Consider the following 20,654-nt stretch of genomic DNA (forward strand, 5'->3'; position numbering starts at 1 on the left):
TAAGTACCTTCATTGCAAAGAATACTGCTGCACAATTCATATTCTGTTAGAAGAGCCAAATAATAAAATAGATGCATTTTTATTTATACTGTTTAGGACTTACTTTTGTGGCAGAACAACAGAAACATCATAATCAGTTGGAGTGAGGCATCGAACTTCAGAGTAGACACGATCCCTGAAGCCTGGGAAAAGGGTATTCCCCCCAGTCAGAACAATATTCTTGAAGAAGTGAGGCTGCATTTCTTTAAAGAAAAATATATGTATTAGTGATAATAGCTTAAGATTCTCCAATTTTTTCATGAATATCAAGTGGACAAGAAAATAATGTTCTAAATAATACATACTGATTATATTTAGAGAAAGGCCATATAATGTACACACATCAAGAGGCTTCACTAGTATCTGATAATCACAAATGTGAAACTAGTTTTCTCGTATAATGTGTAAATTTGATGAACCAATGCCCTTCTCAAAAAAGAAAACTTACATTAGTGTCCCTCTATTGTGTGTAGTTTTCAAAATATAAAAATACTGGATTTCAGGAAGGCTCTCAAACAACTCAGTTTGAATTAATAATATCAATGTCTGAGATTTTAATCTTCATATTTTAGAATGTAGTTTAGTGGCTTTGATGTTACAACTGTGAAGTGATACCACACAGCCATGAAAATTTTTCCCTGCAGAAGTTTGGGCATTTTTATTAAAAATATTATCTGTATACCACGTAACATGACAATTCACGTGTTACAGGTCTTGCTTCCACAGAATATAAACACATGGGGAAGGGGCACTAGTTTTCACTTTAAAAATTTAGTGGTCTCATTTACCTCCTTTCCCCAGGCCCCAAGTCATTTTGAAATAAGGATGAAGCTAAACTTAAGTACAGCCATGAAGATTTCATCCTCAGATGAAAGAAAACAATATTATTGTGCTTTGTACTGGAAATAAACTAATGAGGTTTCCATCCGTATTGCCATACTTTATCTGAAGCATAACTAGAATCCAATCAAAGTGAGAATGCATTTCTACAACAGAAAACATTAAAGGAAACTTCAAAACAGCTCTGGAGTAACTGACATTTCCAAGGGAGTTAAAACTGTTACACTTGAAATCAATTTTAAGTTTCTTAATACCTAGCACATCAAGTATGCTGAACTTAACACTTCGGATTTTAACAAAAACATTCAGACTTCAAGAATAAATTTCAAAACATCGCTATCACTGTACCTTCAGGCAAGTTCTGAATTGAATAAACAATGGCTTCAGGAATTCCCATTTCTTGAATGCCAATATCTGAAGGATGGAAGAGAATTTCTGGAACAGCAAATCTCTCATTTGCTAGACGAAGTATTTGTTCCCCAGTCTTGTATTTTCCACTTAACATCATTTCTTCTCTTGGCTAAATTAGGCAGACATGAACGATAATGACTTTTAAAAAGAGGGGAGAGCAAACACAAGAGGAATAACTTGACAGATCTCACTGTTTACATATTATTCACCAGCTATGGGATGTTTTGAAGGTAGAATCTTCTATATATTGAGTCACATATCTCACACAAATCTTTGGGGACTGACAACTGCTCCGGACCACTTTAATCCGCTACTCAAGACTTTTAGCATGAGATTTGTGTCCAATGTTTATTTTTTACTGCCATATTGATCAGACAGTGGTTTCAACTTGAACAGCACATGAAAACATTTTGGTGCTGCATTTTTGAAGGAGCCCTATTCTGGCCTCTGCACCAACATCTACAGTTTTGCCTGTGCAAGATTAGCGGACACTTCTGTACTTTTGAAAATTTAACCTTACTTCTCTAAATGACACTACCTATAAAATGCCTTTCAGATTTGAATAGTCTAGCAGGAAAACTTTTCACCGCAATAGCTCAAAAAAATTCCTTGATCTTTGCAAAAAATACACTGCCTTAGGATGGAGTGCAGGTATGGAAAAATTCAGCCCTAAAAAGCGAGTATGAATAAAAACACAACACTACTATAGAAGACAGTATCCCATTCTTAAATTATCACTATTTCTACTGGCAACTATGTTAACAAAATTAATGCACAATACTTGTTTATAATATGTACAAGTTCCAAGAAATAAAGAAATTCTCAGGATAGCATGTGAAAACAGGTGAAAGATACCAGAATCAGAACTATGATTTATGACTAGACTTTGCTACAAAACTATTAAATTAGACAAAAAGTAATACAGTAAGGTCTCAGAGTACACGAACTCGGAGTGCGCAGCCCCGCTCTTACATGTCTGACTCTGACCCCGCCCCCGGCCCCATTTAAACCAACTGCAAGCAGCTCTAGTTCAAGCCATCCCCGCCGCCCCACGGGGCTCTGGCACAGCTGCCCCGCCAGCTCACAAGCTGCCTGCCTGCACCCCCCCGTGTGGCTCCAACATGACCCCCCGCCAGCTCACAAGCTGCCCGCCCACCTGCCCCACCCAGCTCCAGCGTGAACCTCCCCTCACACCAGCTCACAAGCTGCCCCCCCGCAGCACAGCTGTGGTCCTGGCTCAGCTCCCCACCCCCCTGCAGCACAGCTCACCTCCTGTGCTCAACTCCACCCCTCACCCCCCTGCAGCCCTAACCTACCCCAGGCTTAGCCTCCCCCGCCCGCCTCCCACATCCCCAACCCACCACCAGGCTTAACCCTCCCCACCTGCCCCCTCACCCAGCCCAGTATGTACCTTTCAGCTGCTTCCCCAGCTGCAGAACGTGTATTCTGCCAGGGAAAAATCCAGACCCCAGCTTGTGCAAAATCCAGGTTTATGCGAGGGTGTGTGGAACGGAACCCTCGTGTACTCTGAGAACTCACTGTATTTAACTAGGATTGGCAGTTTTTAATTTTAAAATTGATAACTGCTGCAAACAAGATTTCAGATGACACAATGAAATCGAGAAAAAAAATCATCACAAGCAGTTGGGATGCCTGTAGAGATCAGTTGCCACTGGCCCTGTAACGGAGATGACCAGCCAGTACTGCCAGGAGGAGGAGTTTTCCCCAGCCACAGAGAGATCACCCTGATGCTGAATGGCTCCATCCCCAGGCAGGAGCCATTAAAAAGCAGATGGCCTCCCCTGCAGCAAGGGACACCTCCTCCTCCTAGCAACCCCATGAAAGGGTCTTTGTTATCCCCCACTGGGACCCCAGCCTTCCACACACCATGTACCTGCAGGGATTCAATGTAATTGGCTCCACAACTGTGCAATGGGCCCTCTGTGGCTTCACTGTAATAGCCTCACTTGCCAGCAACACTGCTCATCAATGGGGTAGTCTCACATGCAACCACAGCCTCACCTCACTTTCAGTTCCATTTGGGTAGGGGTCCATGCTCCTTCAGGCCAGAACACTCACAGCCTAGCCTACACCTTGTACCTTTTGCCTGCAGAAGTAGCCACCCTACAGCCTTGCTCTCATCACTGTCCTAGCCCCAACCCTACTCTCAAATGCTAAAATGGAAGTTAAAAATCAGTAAAAATCATATTAGAGAAATGAAAATCAAATTTTGATAAGCCTAATTATAATAAGGTGACCATCCATCCTGTATTGGGCAGGATGGTCCCGTAATTTGGGATGCCAAAAAGGTGTCCTGACTTATTTTTTAAAAGGGACTTGTCCTGTATTTGGACCACTCCTCCCCTTTCCTGCTTCCCTGAGCCTGGGGGAAGCAGGGAGAGAGTGGGTAGCTGCTGCTTCCCCAGGGCTTGGGGAGCGCTGGGAGCTGCTGCCTCCTTCCTGGCTCCCTGGGGCTTGGAGGAGCTACTCCTCCCCCATATCTCCCTGTCCCATATCTGGGAGAGGGAGATATGGTTACCGTAAATTATAACCATACAACAAGCAAACGAGAAGTCAGTTTTGAGAAGATGATCAAAATTAGGGCATAATGTACTTCACATTCTCCAGCAGAATAGGAAATACAGAGCAAGACTGATATACTGAGTATGACATAACTGATTTTCAGATGTTAGACGCTATTTTTAAAAGTATCTATGTGATTTTGAAAGTTAAAGCAGACCGCCGCATCACATACATTTTTTGGAAAAATGTTACCAACTAACTAATTCAGAAAATATTACAAGCAGTATCACCCCGTGTGTGTGTGTGTGTGTGTGTGTGTGTGTGTGTGTGTGTGTGTGTGTGTGTGTGTGTGTGTGTGTGTGTGTGTGTGTGTGTGTGTGTGTGTGTGTGTGTGTGTGTGTGTGTGTGTGTGTGTGTGTGTGTGTGAGAGAGAGATACTGATTTGTAATATTTTCTGCATTAGGGTTAGTTTATTGTAATATATCCATTCTTCTTCCCTCACTACTCAAGTATTTCAAAAAAGAACACAGTATTCCAGAAAAGCCTCAGAGTTATAGTAGTTACCTTACAAAATCCTTTTTTGATTGTGCTGAAGTCTGGCAAAACATAGTCTACCATCACTGTATTTTCTTCTCCTTTCAACCTGGAGAAGACAACAACTGAGACTACAACATAATGAAAGTGTGTCAGATCCTGAAGTCCTATTTGATAAGAGTGTCTTTCATTTAAAGGGGAGTTTTGCCTGAATAAGGATGGTAATATTTGGCTTTGTACATGTTTAAATTACCTGGAAGTGCCTACTTTTCAAATTTAGCAATATAGTCAACATACTTCGCAATCTCCATGTCTTTGTAAAAATCCTGAGACACATAACATACATCTTCTTTCACTTGATTAATTACGTGTGTTTCATCCATAACGTGTAGCTGCCTATGAAAAAAGAAAAAGAAAAAAATTAGAAAAAACTGATCAACCTGAACATACATGACTTATAATTTTTTTTATTACTGGTTAGTTTTCATATTTCAAGAAGTTTATATTTTAATATGCAGAGATTTATATTAACTTACACATAAGCAATTTTGACACGTAGAAAGAAAAGGATATTTTTTAATTTTTCATTTTATGTCAGTTTTTACTCTTTATAAATTCTAACACATCATCTGCAGTGCACTTAAATAATGCATAACTACAAAAATAATATGTTCACTGTTCCAAGCATTTGGATCATTTTAAAGACCTTATGATTTATTCTTTAATCAAAAAACAGAAAGCCATCAACACTAAGAACTGTGGACGTGATCATGCATCTGGTTAGGCTAGCAAAGACCCCTACATAGGCATGAGGTTCCATCACAGAGGATCCCAATACAGCATTCCAGCCTTAATGCAGTAGTTCCAAAACTTTTTACTAAGGCAGGGATTCTTAAACTTTTGGGCCTGACGTCCATCCTGCTCAGCACAAACCTTTCTGTAGATCACCAGCCAACCACTCATGATGACAAAGTGCATTTGCTTATCTCTAAATACCTTAAAGACTAAATTATTCATATTAGGTTACAGGATCATAAAAATGTAAGCACACAGGTATAACATAAGGGAGAAGAGATTTACATCTTACTTTTTATATTTTATTACATAAGGGGGCATATACTTTAAATCTTAGTTTTAAATAAAGTAAAACATTAATTTCTGTCCAAATAAATTTTTCAACATTTTCTTTCTTTATGGCAGAGGTGGTGAACCTTTTTGGGGCTGCGGCCACTAACCCACAGACAAATCAGTCGGGGGCCACACAAAAGTGAGAAGCCCCTACCCTCACTGATGTGGCCCGACTGAGATTCCTCACTCCCCTTGCACTCCAGTCGCACAGGATGGGGGATGAATGACCAAAGTTCAGGGTTTCCCCCAGGCCAGATTAAGTCTTTTGGGGACACAGAGCTAGTAGATTTTGTGGGCCACCCTAGGCTCTGGGATGGGGCAAAAATGAGGGATTTTCCGGGGTAGGGGGGCTGCCAGGGAGCAGGATGGGGGTGCAAGAACTGGGCAGGAGGGAGAGTGCAGAAGCAGGGCAGGGGGATCTGGGTGGGAGGGAGGGGGCAGGAAGGGGCGGGGCGTATAGGAAGGAGGAAGGGTGCAGAAGCAGGGTTGGGGTGCCAGGTCTCGGTAGGATGAGGGGATGGAAGTCACTTTCCTGGTTCCAACCCCACGCTGTTCCCATTGGCCAGAATCCAGCTAATGGGAACAGTGAGGAAAGACTCCTAGCAAGCAGTTTCCTGCACTGCAGTTCCCCAAGCTATGGGGAAGGGGAGCAGCAGTTGTGGAGCCGCTTTGTCTGTCTGCCAGCCACATCCAGCCCAGGAGGCTTCGAAATCTTTGACCCCCGCAGTGGGAAGCCAGCGCTGGCACTCCAGCCTCGCAGGTGGAATATTGGGGAGACATGCAGGGCTGGAGCACCACCACAGGCTCCCTGCTGCAGCAAGGGGAGGACCGGGCGACCCCACAGCCCACCTGCAATGTTTTCACAGCCCATTTTGGTAACTACTGTACTAAGGTAACTTACCAATGCCTTTTTTTTTTTTTTTTTTTGCACCTCACCATCTCAGCCCCAACACCATAACTCTAATTCCTCCCCAGTGTGCAGGGAACACCCCAAAAGAGGAGAGGCTGGACAATCAGCCTACTACAAATGCACTCTGCAGCAGCTCCTGCCCTGTATGACTGGGCTACACTCTAGCTGGCCAAGCCAATTTGTATGTGAGTGAGTGGTAAAGAAAAGGGACATCAGAGTCAGACTTGAGTGGCACTGCCATACCATGTGGCTGATTGCAACACTAAAAATGAGGAGCCAGACCCAGAGCAGTGGACTACAACCTTTGCTATGGGGTGAATGCAAGACAAACTGAACCTCTGACTGCATTCCTTCCTCCCAGTGCATCTCCTCCACATTGTGCTGGGGAAATGTATTTACCTAGGGCCCCTGACCCTTGTTAGAACCTTCCTTCAACACTGCCTTACAGAGTTCTATTCACTGTTCAATACAATTAAACTGTCCATTTCTAAGATGGGTGCCATCTTATCCACCAGGTGTAAAGCTGATTGTAGCCTTTTTGCTATTATGACATCTCAAAAAAAAAATCATAGGCTGTGATTCTATAAAGGTATTTAAGCATGTGTGTAATATGAGTCCTTAATCTTACACAACTGCTTTAAGTACTTTGCTGAACTACAGCCATTTCAACAAAGTGTTAAAATTGTAGCTTAAGTTCAAGATATCATCTGACACAGGCTTTTTTCTTCCTCAAAAAGGGCTTATTGCAAACCACTTAAGTTAATTAAAAATGCTGATTGACTTTAATTGGCTTCTGGCCAGGTCTTAAATGTCTACATTTAGTACATTTTACCTGTAAGAGATGATCTCTTTCAGATGATTGGTTAAGAGCTTTCCTCCAACATTAATCCTGAAAAAAAACAAAACAAAAAAACCATTTTCAGTCAGAATTCACTTTAGACATATCAAAGCAGACACCTGAAAGAAAATAAGGCAATTTACCTAATAATTGCCTCTTTCTTCTTTTTACTTCTGCAGTAAGGTACGATGTGCGTAAAGGAGTAGCCACTGTCCACAATGATACAACATAGCTCAGATGGATTGTCCCGGAAATACCTATGTGCACTGAGAGCCCCAGCTGAAACACAAAAATGCCAACCCATATTTACATGTAAAATCTAAAATGTATTTAATAGAAATAGTACTTATCTTGTATTAAATTACCAACGATCTGCCAAAGCACCTAAATACTGGATAGCTCCAGGAGCATAATTTCGTCCACAGCCAGAATTAAATCAAACTTCCAATTCTCACAAAAATATTAGACTTCATCCAGCTCTAGCCTCCCAAAAGTCCACATAGCTGGCTTTTGCAGTGTGCCCAGGTGATTAATAGATTCCAGGGCCAAAAGGGACCATTTTGCCTGCCTAGTCATCACCTCCTGTCAGGACTTCCCCAAAATAATTCCCAGAGCAAATCCTTTCAAAGTAAACTGCCCATGATGGAGACTCTACCACAACTTTTGCTAAATTATTCTAATGGTAAATACTCATGGTTAAAAACGTATGGTGTATTTCTAGTCTCAATTTGTCTATCTAGTCAACAATAATGTGAATTATATAACATCTTTCATTCCCACTGTGCTTTATATAACGGAGTAACTTAACCAATCATTGAAATACAGTTTCTGCTGGGGTGGAACATGACAACAATTTTAATAGTAACATGACACAAATTTAGGGAAGGGGTTAAATGTTGGAAAGGAAGCATTCCTTTTAACATACTTGTAGAACAATTATACAGCTTTCTTTCTACAGATACTACTTGACCAGAAGGCTATATTTTCAATTAGATATAGTCCTTGAACACTATTTACCATAATAACCTAAAAAAACCCAAAAATCTAAAAAAGTAAGATTATAAACTCCCTTCACTATGAACACAAAACAGGTTCTCCTTTGCATTTTATTTAAAATAAAAATGCATGAATAAAAGGAAATACATCTCTCTCCCATCCTTTAATTGTATGATTACATTTTAGATGATAAATCTCGTTTAAATTTCTGACCAGTTCCAGTGCATTCCCTTGTTAAAATATATGTAAAAAAATCTGTTCGAGAGCATGAAAAAAGGATTGAACATCGCAAGATGACATTTTCAAAGTAGGAATTAAAAGTGGTTTGGGGAATGACATTGGCCCCTAATTCTCATTTGGGTATTTGTGATTTTTACAGTATCAGACAGAGGAATTTAAATATTATGTAAAACAAACTGGAAAAAGGGAAATAGTTCTCCTCCACCAGCCTTCTAGTTACATTAGTGTGCAAATTCATTTTGTGCTCCTTTAATTATAAATTACAGTTCTACTGATTTTTTTAGCTTGACTACAAAACTTATTCTGCACTAAACTCAATATGGCTGGAAGGACACTCCAATTCTAATTATGCTGGGTATTCTGTAGAGTTATAGGAGCCACAAAATATACAAACTCACAAATGGATTAAAGAGGCTTTTGAAAAAGCCAGAGTGCATCATAACCTGCAGTTATCATTATAAGAAAAAGCATAATTTGAAACATTTCCATTAGTACATATACACACCTTAAAAAGTACAGTAGAACCTCAGAGTTATGAATACCAGAGTTATGAATTGATCGGTCAACCACACAGCTTATTTGGAACTGGAAGTATGCAATCCAACAGCAGAAAAGACAAAGTGAAAAAAGACAATATTACATTACATAGAAACTCCTAACAATACCCCTCTTATTTCAAGGTCAGTTTTAAGAAAAGATGACAAATACTTAATTTGGGTTAGTCTGTCTAAAAAGTGATTAAATAGTTGGCAGTACATGTGGAGAAGGTCTTTGCAAAGTCAACCCTCCCCTACTTTTACAGTAATATCAGAAAAGGCACTGTAAGATGAGTCGTGCCACCAATTTCATGTGTTCTGGAGGACTGGATGTATTATATGATTGCAGTATTGTATGTCATGGGGCCACTTCAAAAGGTGAATGAGAACTGTCAGAAACGCCATTCAAATCTAGCCGTGAAACAAGGGCTGTGTCTACATTACCACCTTCCTTCGAAGGACGGATGGTAATTAGGGTGTTGGGAGTTTACTAATGAAGTGCTGCCGTGCATAAACAGCACTTAATTAAGCAAATTCCCCCACCCCTCACGGCAACTCCGAAGCTTTAAACTTTGAAGTACCGGCACGTGTCTAGCTGCGGTGCACCCACTGGTATGTCGAAGTGCCGGGGCATCTTCCAAGTCCCCTTACTCCTCAAAATTTTGAGGATAATAGTAATTTTAGGGCGTAAGGGGCACGGCGGCACTTCATTAGTAAGCGCCAAACAGCCTCATTACCATCCTTCCTTCGAAGGAAGGTGGTAATGTAGACACAGCCCTTGTTTCACGGCTAGATCTGAATGGCGTTTCTGACAGTTCTCATTCACCTTTTGAAGTGGCCCCATGAAATACAATACTACATCATATAATACATCATATCCTCCAGAACACATGCAATTGGTGGCACGACTCATCTTACAGTGCCCTTTCTGATATTACTGTAAAAGTAGGGGAGGGTTGACTTGAGAGTACATGTGGAGAAGGTCTTTGCAAACTATTTAGTTGCTTTTTAGACAGACCAAACCAAATTAAGTATTTGTCATCTTTTTTAAAGCTGACCTTGAAATAATAGTTAACTATCTTAGACTTGAATATATAAAATAATTAATTTTAACTTTTTGGCAGGGAATGTCTTATAGTCTGTTTTCTTAGTTTCTGGAAAATAATTCAAAACTTTAAGCGTCACTGACCATAGATTTAATGTAAACTATTCGTGAATTTTCCATTATATGTTGAACGCTGTGTACCTGATCATGTTGCTGTTGACATAAATGGGAGAAGAATAAATAATGGGGCCCTCTGTGTGAATATTTCCTCTTTGGAAGTACAGTAGAACCTAAGAGTTATGAACACCTCAGGAATGGAGGTTATTCATAACAGAAAAAGATATTGTTGTTTCAGCTGATCACTGACTAAATACAGTTTTGAAATTTTACTGCGTAGAAGAAAAATGTGCTTGTCTCATTTAAATTATAAGCAGCAGAGTTAAGATAGAAGCTTCCAGGCAAAAGTGACTTTCTGTAAAAGTTCTGTTTTAAAGTTGACTTCTCATGAGAGGGATGTTGAGGTGTGATAATGTATGAGAGAGACTGCACTACTACTTGGCTGTGTCTACACTGCCACCCTCCTTCGAAGGAAGGATGATAACGAGGCTGTTTGGAGTTTACTAAGGCTGTAGTAAACACAGCCAAGTAGTAGTGCAGTCTCTTTAACATATTACCCCACCTCAACATCCCTATCATGAGAAGTCAACTTTAAAACAGAACTTTTACAGAAAGAAGTGTCCAGGCAAAAGTGACTACCTTAATACACTGATCCCTCCACACGTGCTTTCACCTTTTGTTTCTTGGTGTTACATATCAAAATCCTCTCGCTAAAATATAATAAATGTAGAGGAATATAGAAGAAACATTAGAGGAGTATGCATAATTTAACACCTGTTAGAGAACTAAAAAGTTATATACTAGCCTAGAGGCAGGTAAACAAATGAAATAATCTCCTTAACACATTATTTTTAAAATGGGATATTAACCTGGAGCATATTAATGTTGAGCAACAAAATATATACTCACCATTTACTCTAAGAACTGCTTGAAACTGATATTCCTCAAATAAAATTTCATTCATAGAGTCTTGTATTGAACTGAAGTTAAAATAAGGCTCAGTAATAATAATATTTGTATCTACAAAGTCCACCTATGGGAAGGAAAAAAAAAAAGTGTTCCCAAACAATTTTTTAGAAACCACTACACATATTACTGGCATTCTGGAGTATCTAACAACTACCATGCTACAGAAAATCACCCTCAGCCTATAATAGCTATCAGTGATACCAAGGCAGCTGCTTGGGGCACACAGATTTTATAAGTTAATTTTTAAACAATAAACAGTATGTGCACTGTCACTGCTAAACCACACATCTTACAATTAATTTCCCTGTCCTATGTCCCTATTTTTAACATTTTGACTCGTAAGAACAACTTATCCCTTTATAGTAACAAAGAGGAAGCCGTGCTAGTCTATACACGATCAAAACAAAAAACAGTCAAGTAGCACTTTAAAGACTAGCAAAATGGTTTTTTAGGTGAGCTTTCGTGGGACAGACCCACTTCTTCAGATGAAGAAGTGGGTCTGTCCCACGAAAGCTCACCTAATAAACCATTTTGCTAGTCTTTGAAGTGCTACTTGACTGTTTTTTATCCCTTTATCTTTTATATTTCAATGAGCAATAATTGAAAGAACATCTAAAAATTGTGTACAAGAAACTTTACTAATCACAAAAGAGAATTTCCCTTTTATACTGTTATTTTTGTAGAAGCTTGCTCCCTGTAGTACTCTAGGCAATATCCTGGCCTCAGTGTGATGACAAAGTTCACATTGTTTTCAGTAAAGCCAGGATTTCACCCTTGAGCTGTGTTTACAAGTGCCCCCTCCAAAAGGGGAGAGCATGTTAATGAGGCACTTCAGAAGATGCTAACGTGGCACTGACATGAATAGGCAGCAGCTCATTAACATAATGACAGCCACACAATTCAAAAGCGCTGCTTTTGGAATGCCGTCACTGTGGAGACAGGGGCCTTTCTAAAGGACCCCCTGACTTTGAAAGCCCCTTCTTCCTATTTGGTTTTAGGAAGAAGGGGCCTTTCAAATCAGAGGGGTCCTTTCAAAAGGCTTATGGTTACACAGGTGGTAGTATTCCAAAAGTGGCAGTTTGGAATTGTGCATGTCTACCATTATGCTAATGAGACACTGCATATTCATGTCAGCACCTCATTAGCATCTTTCAAAGTGCCTCATTAACATGCCCCCTCCAAAAGGAGGGGGCACGTGTAGACACAGCTTTGGTCTTTCTGCAGTTACTATGTTCTCAGACTTCCTAACACCATCATTCACTTAAGTGCTTTTATCATTATGGAGCTCAATGGGAACTAGATCACACAGATCAACAGTTCCTATTTCAGTGCTCACTCTCCAAATCAGTACCAAAACCATAGCAATGAGTATCCTTATTGACTCCAATAGTTTAAAATCTTAAATCAGCCCAAAATTTTCTACCGAAATCTACAAAAGGGTATTTTGTGGAGTTAATTTGACTCCCTACATCTTCCCCTTCAGGTGCTGTAAAGACCAGCTTTATAAGTTAACAGCATCTAATTTATTTCTTAGGAAAAATTTCTGGCTAGAACCACAAATGAGTTTGCATGCTAAACCATGTTGGTGAAGTGAGAAAATGAATATTTTATTAAAACACTTTTTATAAAGTCATCTTATTCATCATAAGAATGATAAAAATCATGCACAGAAAAGAAACCTACTTGAGTCTAAAAAACTTCCACAATGTAAATCTCGACCTTCCTTCCACTTTGGTAACTGGCTCCTTCAATATCCAGCTTCTCCTGTCAACCTCGCTTACTCCTCCTGTCTCACAAAGGCTGTGTCTACACTAGCCAAAAACATGCAAATGGCCATTTCAAAGTTTACTAATGAAGCGTTGAAACACATATTCAGCGCCTCATTAGCATGCAGGTGGCCGCAGCACATTGAAATTGGCGCGGCTCGTCCAGACGGGGCTCCTTTTTGAAAGGACCCCAGCTACTTCGAAGTCCCCTTATTCGTATGAGCAGATGGGAATAAGGAGAATTCGAAGTAGCCAGGGTCCTTTCGAAAAGGAGCCTCATCTGGACAAGCCATGCAGCGGCGAGCCGCATCAATTTCGAAGTGCTGCGGCCGCCCGCATGTTAATGAGGCGCTGAATATGTATTTCAGTGCTTCATTAGTAAACTTCGAAATGGCCATTTGCAAGGCCATTTCGAAGTTTTTGGCTAATGTAAACATAGCCAAAGAGTACAGGGTCGACTGCGACCCAAGAGGTTGATTGTGCACATCCATATCAGATGGGGATGACAGTGGGAGATACAGACACTCAAGGCTCCCAACTGTCAACCAACCCTAGAGTCAATTTTTTGGACTAGTGTAAACATAGCCTAAGTCTATGAAAATACTTGTAAAGTAACTTTTACTAGCTGAAGTTTTAATCTTGCAAACACACATTGAACTTTGCTCACATGACTAATCTTACTCAACTCACCCAAACTACTTACTTGTGTGAATAAAGTTAAAGATGTTCTCTAGTTTGTATGGTCACAGGCTGAGTGAACTAAGCTCAAAATCATAGGTAACTCTATTTCCTAAATTTGAGGTGTGAGTCTTTGTTGAATTCTAATGCAAAATTCTTAAATTAGTGAACCTACCAATATATCCATGATTTGGAAAATTTTTATATTATGTCTAAGAGATTTAGTTACCTGATACATTTCCTTTCCAAAAAGATAATCCCAAACTTGTCTCTGAACATCCCAATTCACCAAGTAACCCTATGGAAATTTGAAAAAGACATTATTTATAAAACAGCACTGCACATTTATTAATCACTCAACATCAGCAGGATTTCAGGCTTACATTGGTAACTCTTGGATGGGTTCATAGCCTAATAAAATTTACATATCAGAGCTGCTGCTTCTTTAAGATTATGGAAGCCCTTACAAACCTATCAAAGGAGTAAATGTTGTCCAACTACAAACCAGAATATCCAAAGATAAGCAATGCTGTACTCCATTGCTCCCTATCATTTATTTTAAATTATTGTGTAGTAAGGATACTATAATATAAATCATACTTCTTACCTAAATTAGTATATGGTAGCAGGTAATGCAAGCCATGCTTCATGCTTAATTTTGAAGCCATGCTGCTCTGATATTTATTCTAAATATTGTTTATGCATTTGTAGTTGTAACATATCATATAAATTAAACATAAATACTCCTTAACTAATGGGCTGTAATAGACTGCATTGATAAACTATAAAACATCTGAATTACCTTCTGGAAAGGGAGAATGTAAAAAAGTCCAGAGGGATCTTTAATTTCATCCAACTGATTTGCTGTAAAAGTTTTCAAACGTGCTGTCTTTGATCTAAACTGGCAGTTGGGAATAACACTGTAAAAAATTTAAGATTGTTTTCTTCCACATCACATCATATATAAGATTAAAAAAATCATATTGTACAATTTAATACCAATTCCATAAATAATTTCATTTTCTGCGTCTGCCTTTTTTTAGAAAGTAACAGTTATCCTGGTTACTAGAACTCCACAAGACAAACAATCAAATTAAAAATACATTCCCCCACTTTATTTTTTTTTTTAAAAAAAGAAGCACAGATGATTAACAATTGGAACAAACTGCCAAGGAAATAGTGGATTCTCCAACTCTTGATACATTTTTCTAAAAGACATGTTTTAACTGGCAAAGTACAGGGCTGAATATAGTGTTAACTATCTGAATCTTTGCCCATGGGGGTCTCCAATAATGAAGTAGGAACACTGTTGGTACACTAGTGAAACCTAAGCATAAGGGAATTACCCTGACTTTGCTAATTCCCTCTGCCTTTCCACTCAAAGCTGGCCTACTCAGTCACTGCTCTCTCCTCCCTTGTGATGCAGGCAGCAGCAGTGTTGCCAAATTCACAAGATCAAAACCATGAGATCCTTAAAAAATAAAGAGCTTAAAAGAAATCACATGGGTTTTTGTGGTCAAACATAACAGTTTTTAGGTCAGTCTTTTGATTTTGGAAGTCTCCCTAACCATCCCCAAGATGGATGCAAGTGACAATCACTCCCTGTGTTCAGAATGCACCACTAATACAGCCCTCCTCCCCCATTAATTTTGACCCTCCTCAATGCTACCACCCTAAAGCCCTGGCCATAATTCAACTTTCAAAGCCTCACCTCTGCTTCTCTTAGGGGTTTTCACCCTCCCCAGGTCTGGAAAGGCTACAATGGGGACCCACCTACCAAACTGACATTGGGGCTGGGGTGACAGTTGCGAGCCCCTGGGGTGATGTTTGGGAGCTTTGGATGTCTGTATCTCCCACTGTCATCCCTGATTGGCTGGTCATGGGGACACCAACCAGGGTTAGCTGACAGCAAAAACATCTCCATGTGGTGACTGGGGTTGCTGCTGGTAGCCCGCCCTGGGGCAAGCGGTCAGTGGGCACCTAGCTCCCCCCAAAGGGATTCCAGCAGGAAGGGCTCTCACAGTTGTCTCCAAGTGTTGTGGCTCCTACCCTCCCCACTGACTGACAGCAGGAGGTCCGGCCACCAGATACAGACTAACAGTGGAACGAATTCTACAGGGTCATGGCGAGCTGTTTGCTGGAGCTCTGACGGCCACAGCACGTTCTAATAAAAATTAATCCCGGTTTATGTTCTGGGGCAAAACCCCCTAACTCCGTGTATGCTCCAGGTCTCAGTCACCCCTGGGAAAAAAACGGGTTACCCAGAACCCACCAGCTACAGGGGTCTAGCTTCCCATCGGGTCTTTGGCAGCTGGAGGACACGCTTGGGAAAGGGGAAGCAGCAGCAAATGGGAGTGAGGAGCCTGGGGTAAGGGGCGGAGCCGGCCTCTGGTGACAGGGCAGGGAGGTGGGGGCGGGCCCCTGCGCCCCTCCATACACGGGAAATTTAACGGTCCCGCGATGGGCCGCTCGGGCCGTCCAATGGACAGGTTGTCCCCAGCCACGGCCGACCGAGGCCGGAGCCTTCGGGCCTCTCAGAGCCACCTCTGGCACGCTCAGCTCCGGGCGTTTGGCACGTCCGCCGCCGCCGCCGCCAGGGCAGGACAAGGGGTTCGGCGGCGCCGAGCACGGCCCAGAGCCGCCCGCACACCAGGCGCTCGGCCGCGAACGCACCGCTCTCACCTGACGTGCTCGTGGCTGTAGCCGATCTTGGCATGATAAGCGCCGTTATCCAGCACCAGCGTCGCCATCTTCCTTCCGCCTCCTGCTCGGGGAACCCTCCAGAGCTTATAGCAGAGGCCAGGCCGTGGGCGAACTGCATGATGGGAAGTAGGAAGCGGCCAGGCGAGCGGTTGTTGCCGCACGCGGGGCCTGTCACGTGGTTCTCAGTCCCTCCTTCAGCTTCCCGGCGCGGGGTGGTCGAAAGTTGCGGGGGGCGGGGTAGAATGTGACGTGCCCATTGCTCGAGCTCTGGAAGGAGGGAGCGGCCGGGGAGAGTCAGGCTCTGGTGCTGCTCCTAAAGTGCTGGGCGGGGTGGGCCGTGCGGCCCCGGAGTGCCAGAGATGTGCGGGGCGGGGAGTCAGGGGGTCCGTGGGCTGCAAGCGGAAACCCAGTGGGATGCGGGCAGCTGCGGCCCACTGAGATGAAGGCGGACCCCTCCTGTAGTCCAGTGACTCTCCTTGGTTGCCCATTGCAGGGCTAGAGAAACACCACAAGACGTCCGTCTGCACATTTTGTGTGTCTTTACCAGACGCGTGGAATCCATCTCTCTGGAGTCTGCAGTCGACCCCCACCTTGACTCCTGCCCTGGCGAGGAGTAAGAGAGGTCAACTGGAGAAATGCTCCTGTCAACCTCCCTCAGGGAGGGCAGACCTTACAATCTACTGCAGGTACTTTGACTTTGGCTACATAATTACTGTAGCAAGAATTGCATAGCTGCAGTCAGCCTAACGTCTAATGTAGACCAAGCCTGAGTAACAACTGTGCATCCACTGCATTGGGGGGGGGGGGCGGGAATTGAGAATTGTTGCTTTGTGCAATGATATCCCAGGCCCCATCAGGAAAGAGGCAGAGTGAATAAGGTACTAGGCAACTGAGATACAGTAAACTCTTTTGCAGCTGGCATTCTGGAACTCTCAGATAACTGGCATGTTAACCATAAGTAGTAACTGCTAGTTGTTTTCCATAAGTACAGTACAGTGAAAGTAAATGCAAATAAATGCAGCAAATACAATATGCGGTTACATTGTACAGTACTGCTGTTGATGGTAAATCAGATACGCTGCATATACTTCTGTTTGTTTCTTAATATCTAATCTTGTTTTACTTTAGTGTTATGCATTGCTTGGTATACCTCTCTATTATCTAGAATATTTGAATATCCAGCAACCTCCCATTCCCGGGGCTCCGGGATATGAATGAGTCTACTGGATTCTCAATGGTTTGTTTGTTTGTTTGTTTGTTTTTAAAGTAGCTTATGGAACAGTTTAGATACACAACTGATAATTTTAGTATCTTAAACTGTTATCACTAAAAAAATATGTAATTGTTAAACTTGCAAACTAGACCTGCTTTAAATGAGAACAACAGAGGGTAAAGTGAATGTATGCTGTTGTTCCTCTTAATGGCAAAAGAATAAAAGATACAGTATCTCTTGATTTCTCTTCTGAAAAAATAACCAAGGGTTAAAAATTAAGTCTTGGTTTTAGAAGAGTCTGGGTACAGAACTACTTCTGAAATTGACATCTCAAGAGAAAAGGAGCAGTGCAATGGAAAGAGGGAGGAAATCTGATCAGATTCTTAAAACAAATATTAATCAATTTTAAAAAAATTAACTCCAATACCTAGCAACACATCAGGGGAGGATTTAATATTTTAGTGTCTTCAATTAAAATATGTTTGTCAGATGATCTTTTTTCCACAAAAAAAATTCTCAGAAAACCAGGAAAGATCTGTCTTGACTTTCTGGCAAATTGTGTATCTTTCTTTGAGTTTGTTTCAAAATAGGATATTTTGGCATGTGGTACTGTCTAAACAGCACCAAATATTGAAATAATGCACTATTTCAAAGCATCTCTGACTCCTGCTGCAATGAGGACTACAGGAATGCCAAAATAGTGCACACATTATTTCAAAAAATAACGGGTGCATTTCACAGATATGGAATTGCTATTTCAGGATACCGAAGTGACATGTAGGCCGTGTCTACACATGCCCCAAACTTCGAAATGGCCACGCAAATGGCCATTTCGAAGTTTACTAATGAAGCGCTGAAATGCATATTCAGCGCTTCATTAGCATGTGGGCGGCAGCGGCGCTTCGAAATTGATGCAGCTCGCCGCTGCACGGCTCGTCCCAACGGGGCTCCTTTTCGAAAGGACCCCGCCTACTTTGAAGTCCCCTTATTCCCATGAGCTGATGGGAATAAGGGGACTTCGAAGTAGGCGGGGTCCTTTCGAAAAGGAGCCCCGTCGGGATGAGACGCGTGGCGGTAAGCCGCGTCAATTTCAAAGCGCCGCTGCCGCCTGCATGCTAATGAAGCGCTGAATATGCATTTCAGCGCTTCATTAGTAAACTTCGAAATGGCCATTTGCGTGGCCATTTCGAAGTTTGGGGCATGTGTAGACGTAGCCCCTATGATTCAAAGTCGTCCAGCACCTGACACACAATACCCAAAACTGAATAATCTGGTAATGTTTGTGAACTCCATTCCCTAGCAGTCATTGGCACTAGAAGCAACGTATATCCCATGCATATTTTTGAAATACTTGTTCCTGGTTAGTAACAGCGAGGTAGCCATGTTAGTCTGTACTCCAACAAAACAAAACTGTAGAAATGTATTACATTTTGTTAGTCTTTAAAGTGCTACATTTCTGCTGTTTTGTTTTTTTCCTGATTGTGCAGCTTGGTGAGCTCTCCTTGAAGTGGTCCTTGTTGGGTTGGGCAGTTGCACACAACATAATGGCTGTATGCACTAGATGCACTCCTTTCAGGAGTAGACAATAGCTATTGCAGCTCCTGGGCCTGTGGGAAAAGAGGCTGTGCAAGCGCAGCTATGGACTATCTGTGCAAACACGGCTAAGAGTCCACCAGCAACCTCAAAACCACCTTGGAAAAGCCTGAGATAGAGATTCCTGCTGTGAACAGTGAGGAGGAGATGATGGGAGACACAGCATAAGGGTCCAAACATATCATGAGCCAGGACCTGTTCTAGACTCCATCACAGCCTCACCAGTCTCACCAGCCAGGTATGGATGAACCTGATGAAGAGGTATTGATCTAAGGTACAGATGTGTGCGCAGTTTTGGTTACAATATTTAGATGAAATGATGGTGCCCACCCAACCTCAGGTTAACAAGGCCTGTCAAATATTGTGAGGATTACTGAAAAATCATGTTCATATAAAGAAGGTTCTACCCATTGCAAAGGATGAGACACAATACCTCCTAGCTCAACTGTTTCTGACATGCTTCAAAGAAAAGTATAAACAATGAAATTACAGTTGTTTCATTTAAATGTTAATATTTCCTTTTTTATCTTTAAATTAACACATATAGTAACAACCAAGAACCATCTCTTAACAAGGTTAACACAGGCTCTTTCTTTCTACCCCACTGCTTCCACGAACCTAATGCTATTTTGTGGTGATCTCGAGGCCTTCTTTTTTCGTCATCTTCAAAGAGAATACTCCTACCACACCAGTGAGCATCAGTCTAACTCACTAGATCCCCCGTACCAACACCAAAAGAAGAAGAATTCTATGTGGACTGCCCCGAAGGACATAGTGACAGTCTAGATTTCTATATACAATGCTTCTGGAACTGTGCACAGATTGAAATTCTATGCAAACCACACCAAATGAAACACAATCTCAACTGTGTTGAATGCTGTGCTGTCCAGAGTCTCAAAAATAATTCAGCTATTATAATCAAGGTGGTTGAAAAGGGAGGTGCTATTATCATCATGAATAAGTCAGACTATGAACAAGAGGCAGTTAGACAACTCTCCAACACTACATTTTACAGACCTCTTTCCTCAGATTCCACTTTAGAATTCCAAAAGAAACTACACCATCTACTTAAAGAACTCCCTGTCTCTACTCAAGACCAAATTTACTCGGACACACCATTTGAGCCCAGACCTGGATTATTCTATTTACTGCCTGAAATCCACAAACCTGGAAACCCAGGATGCCCTATCATTTTAGGTATTGGCACACTTACTACCAGTCTGTCCAGCTATGTAGACTCCGTCCTGAAGTCCTACACCACCAGCACTCCTAGCTATCTCCAAGGTACTATTGACTTTCTGAGGAAATTGCAAAACATTGGAAACCTTCCTGACAATTCCATCCTTGCCACCATGGATGTAGAGGCTCTCTGCACCAATATTCCACATGAAGATGGACTACAAGCAATCAGAAATACCATCCCTGGTGTTACCACAGCAAATCTGGTGGCTGACCTATGTAACTTTGTTCTCACCCGCAGTTATTTCCTATTTGGGGACAATTTATGCCTCCAGATTAGCAGCACTACTATGGTCACTCACATCGCCCCACAGTATGCTAACATTTTTATGGCCA

At 41.7% G+C, this 20,654-nt stretch overlaps 1 protein-coding gene across 1 annotated transcript in view; it reads right to left on the reverse strand.

Moving 5' to 3' along the window:
• ACTR6 (actin related protein 6) overlaps positions 1 to 16,383 on the reverse strand; it is an 18,359-nt gene extending 1,976 nt beyond the window's left edge. Inside the window, exons 1-10 of the mRNA XM_074983978.1 lie at positions 16,253 to 16,383; positions 14,373 to 14,490; positions 13,800 to 13,868; positions 11,067 to 11,190; positions 7,367 to 7,502; positions 7,218 to 7,274; positions 4,645 to 4,743; positions 4,378 to 4,456; positions 1,228 to 1,399; positions 104 to 242 (exon numbers count right to left, since the gene is read on the reverse strand). Coding sequence (XP_074840079.1) covers positions 104 to 242; positions 1,228 to 1,399; positions 4,378 to 4,456; positions 4,645 to 4,743; positions 7,218 to 7,274; positions 7,367 to 7,502; positions 11,067 to 11,190; positions 13,800 to 13,868; positions 14,373 to 14,490; positions 16,253 to 16,320 — 1,061 coding nt within the window. The 5' untranslated portion in view covers positions 16,321 to 16,383. The remainder of the gene's footprint in view (positions 1 to 103; positions 243 to 1,227; positions 1,400 to 4,377; positions 4,457 to 4,644; positions 4,744 to 7,217; positions 7,275 to 7,366; positions 7,503 to 11,066; positions 11,191 to 13,799; positions 13,869 to 14,372; positions 14,491 to 16,252) is intronic.
• Positions 16,384 to 20,654: the final 4,271 nt, after the last annotated feature.

This window comes from Carettochelys insculpta, chromosome 1 (genome assembly GCF_033958435.1).
Source record: "Carettochelys insculpta isolate YL-2023 chromosome 1, ASM3395843v1, whole genome shotgun sequence".
NCBI classification, from domain to species: Eukaryota; Metazoa; Chordata; order Testudines; family Carettochelyidae; genus Carettochelys; species Carettochelys insculpta.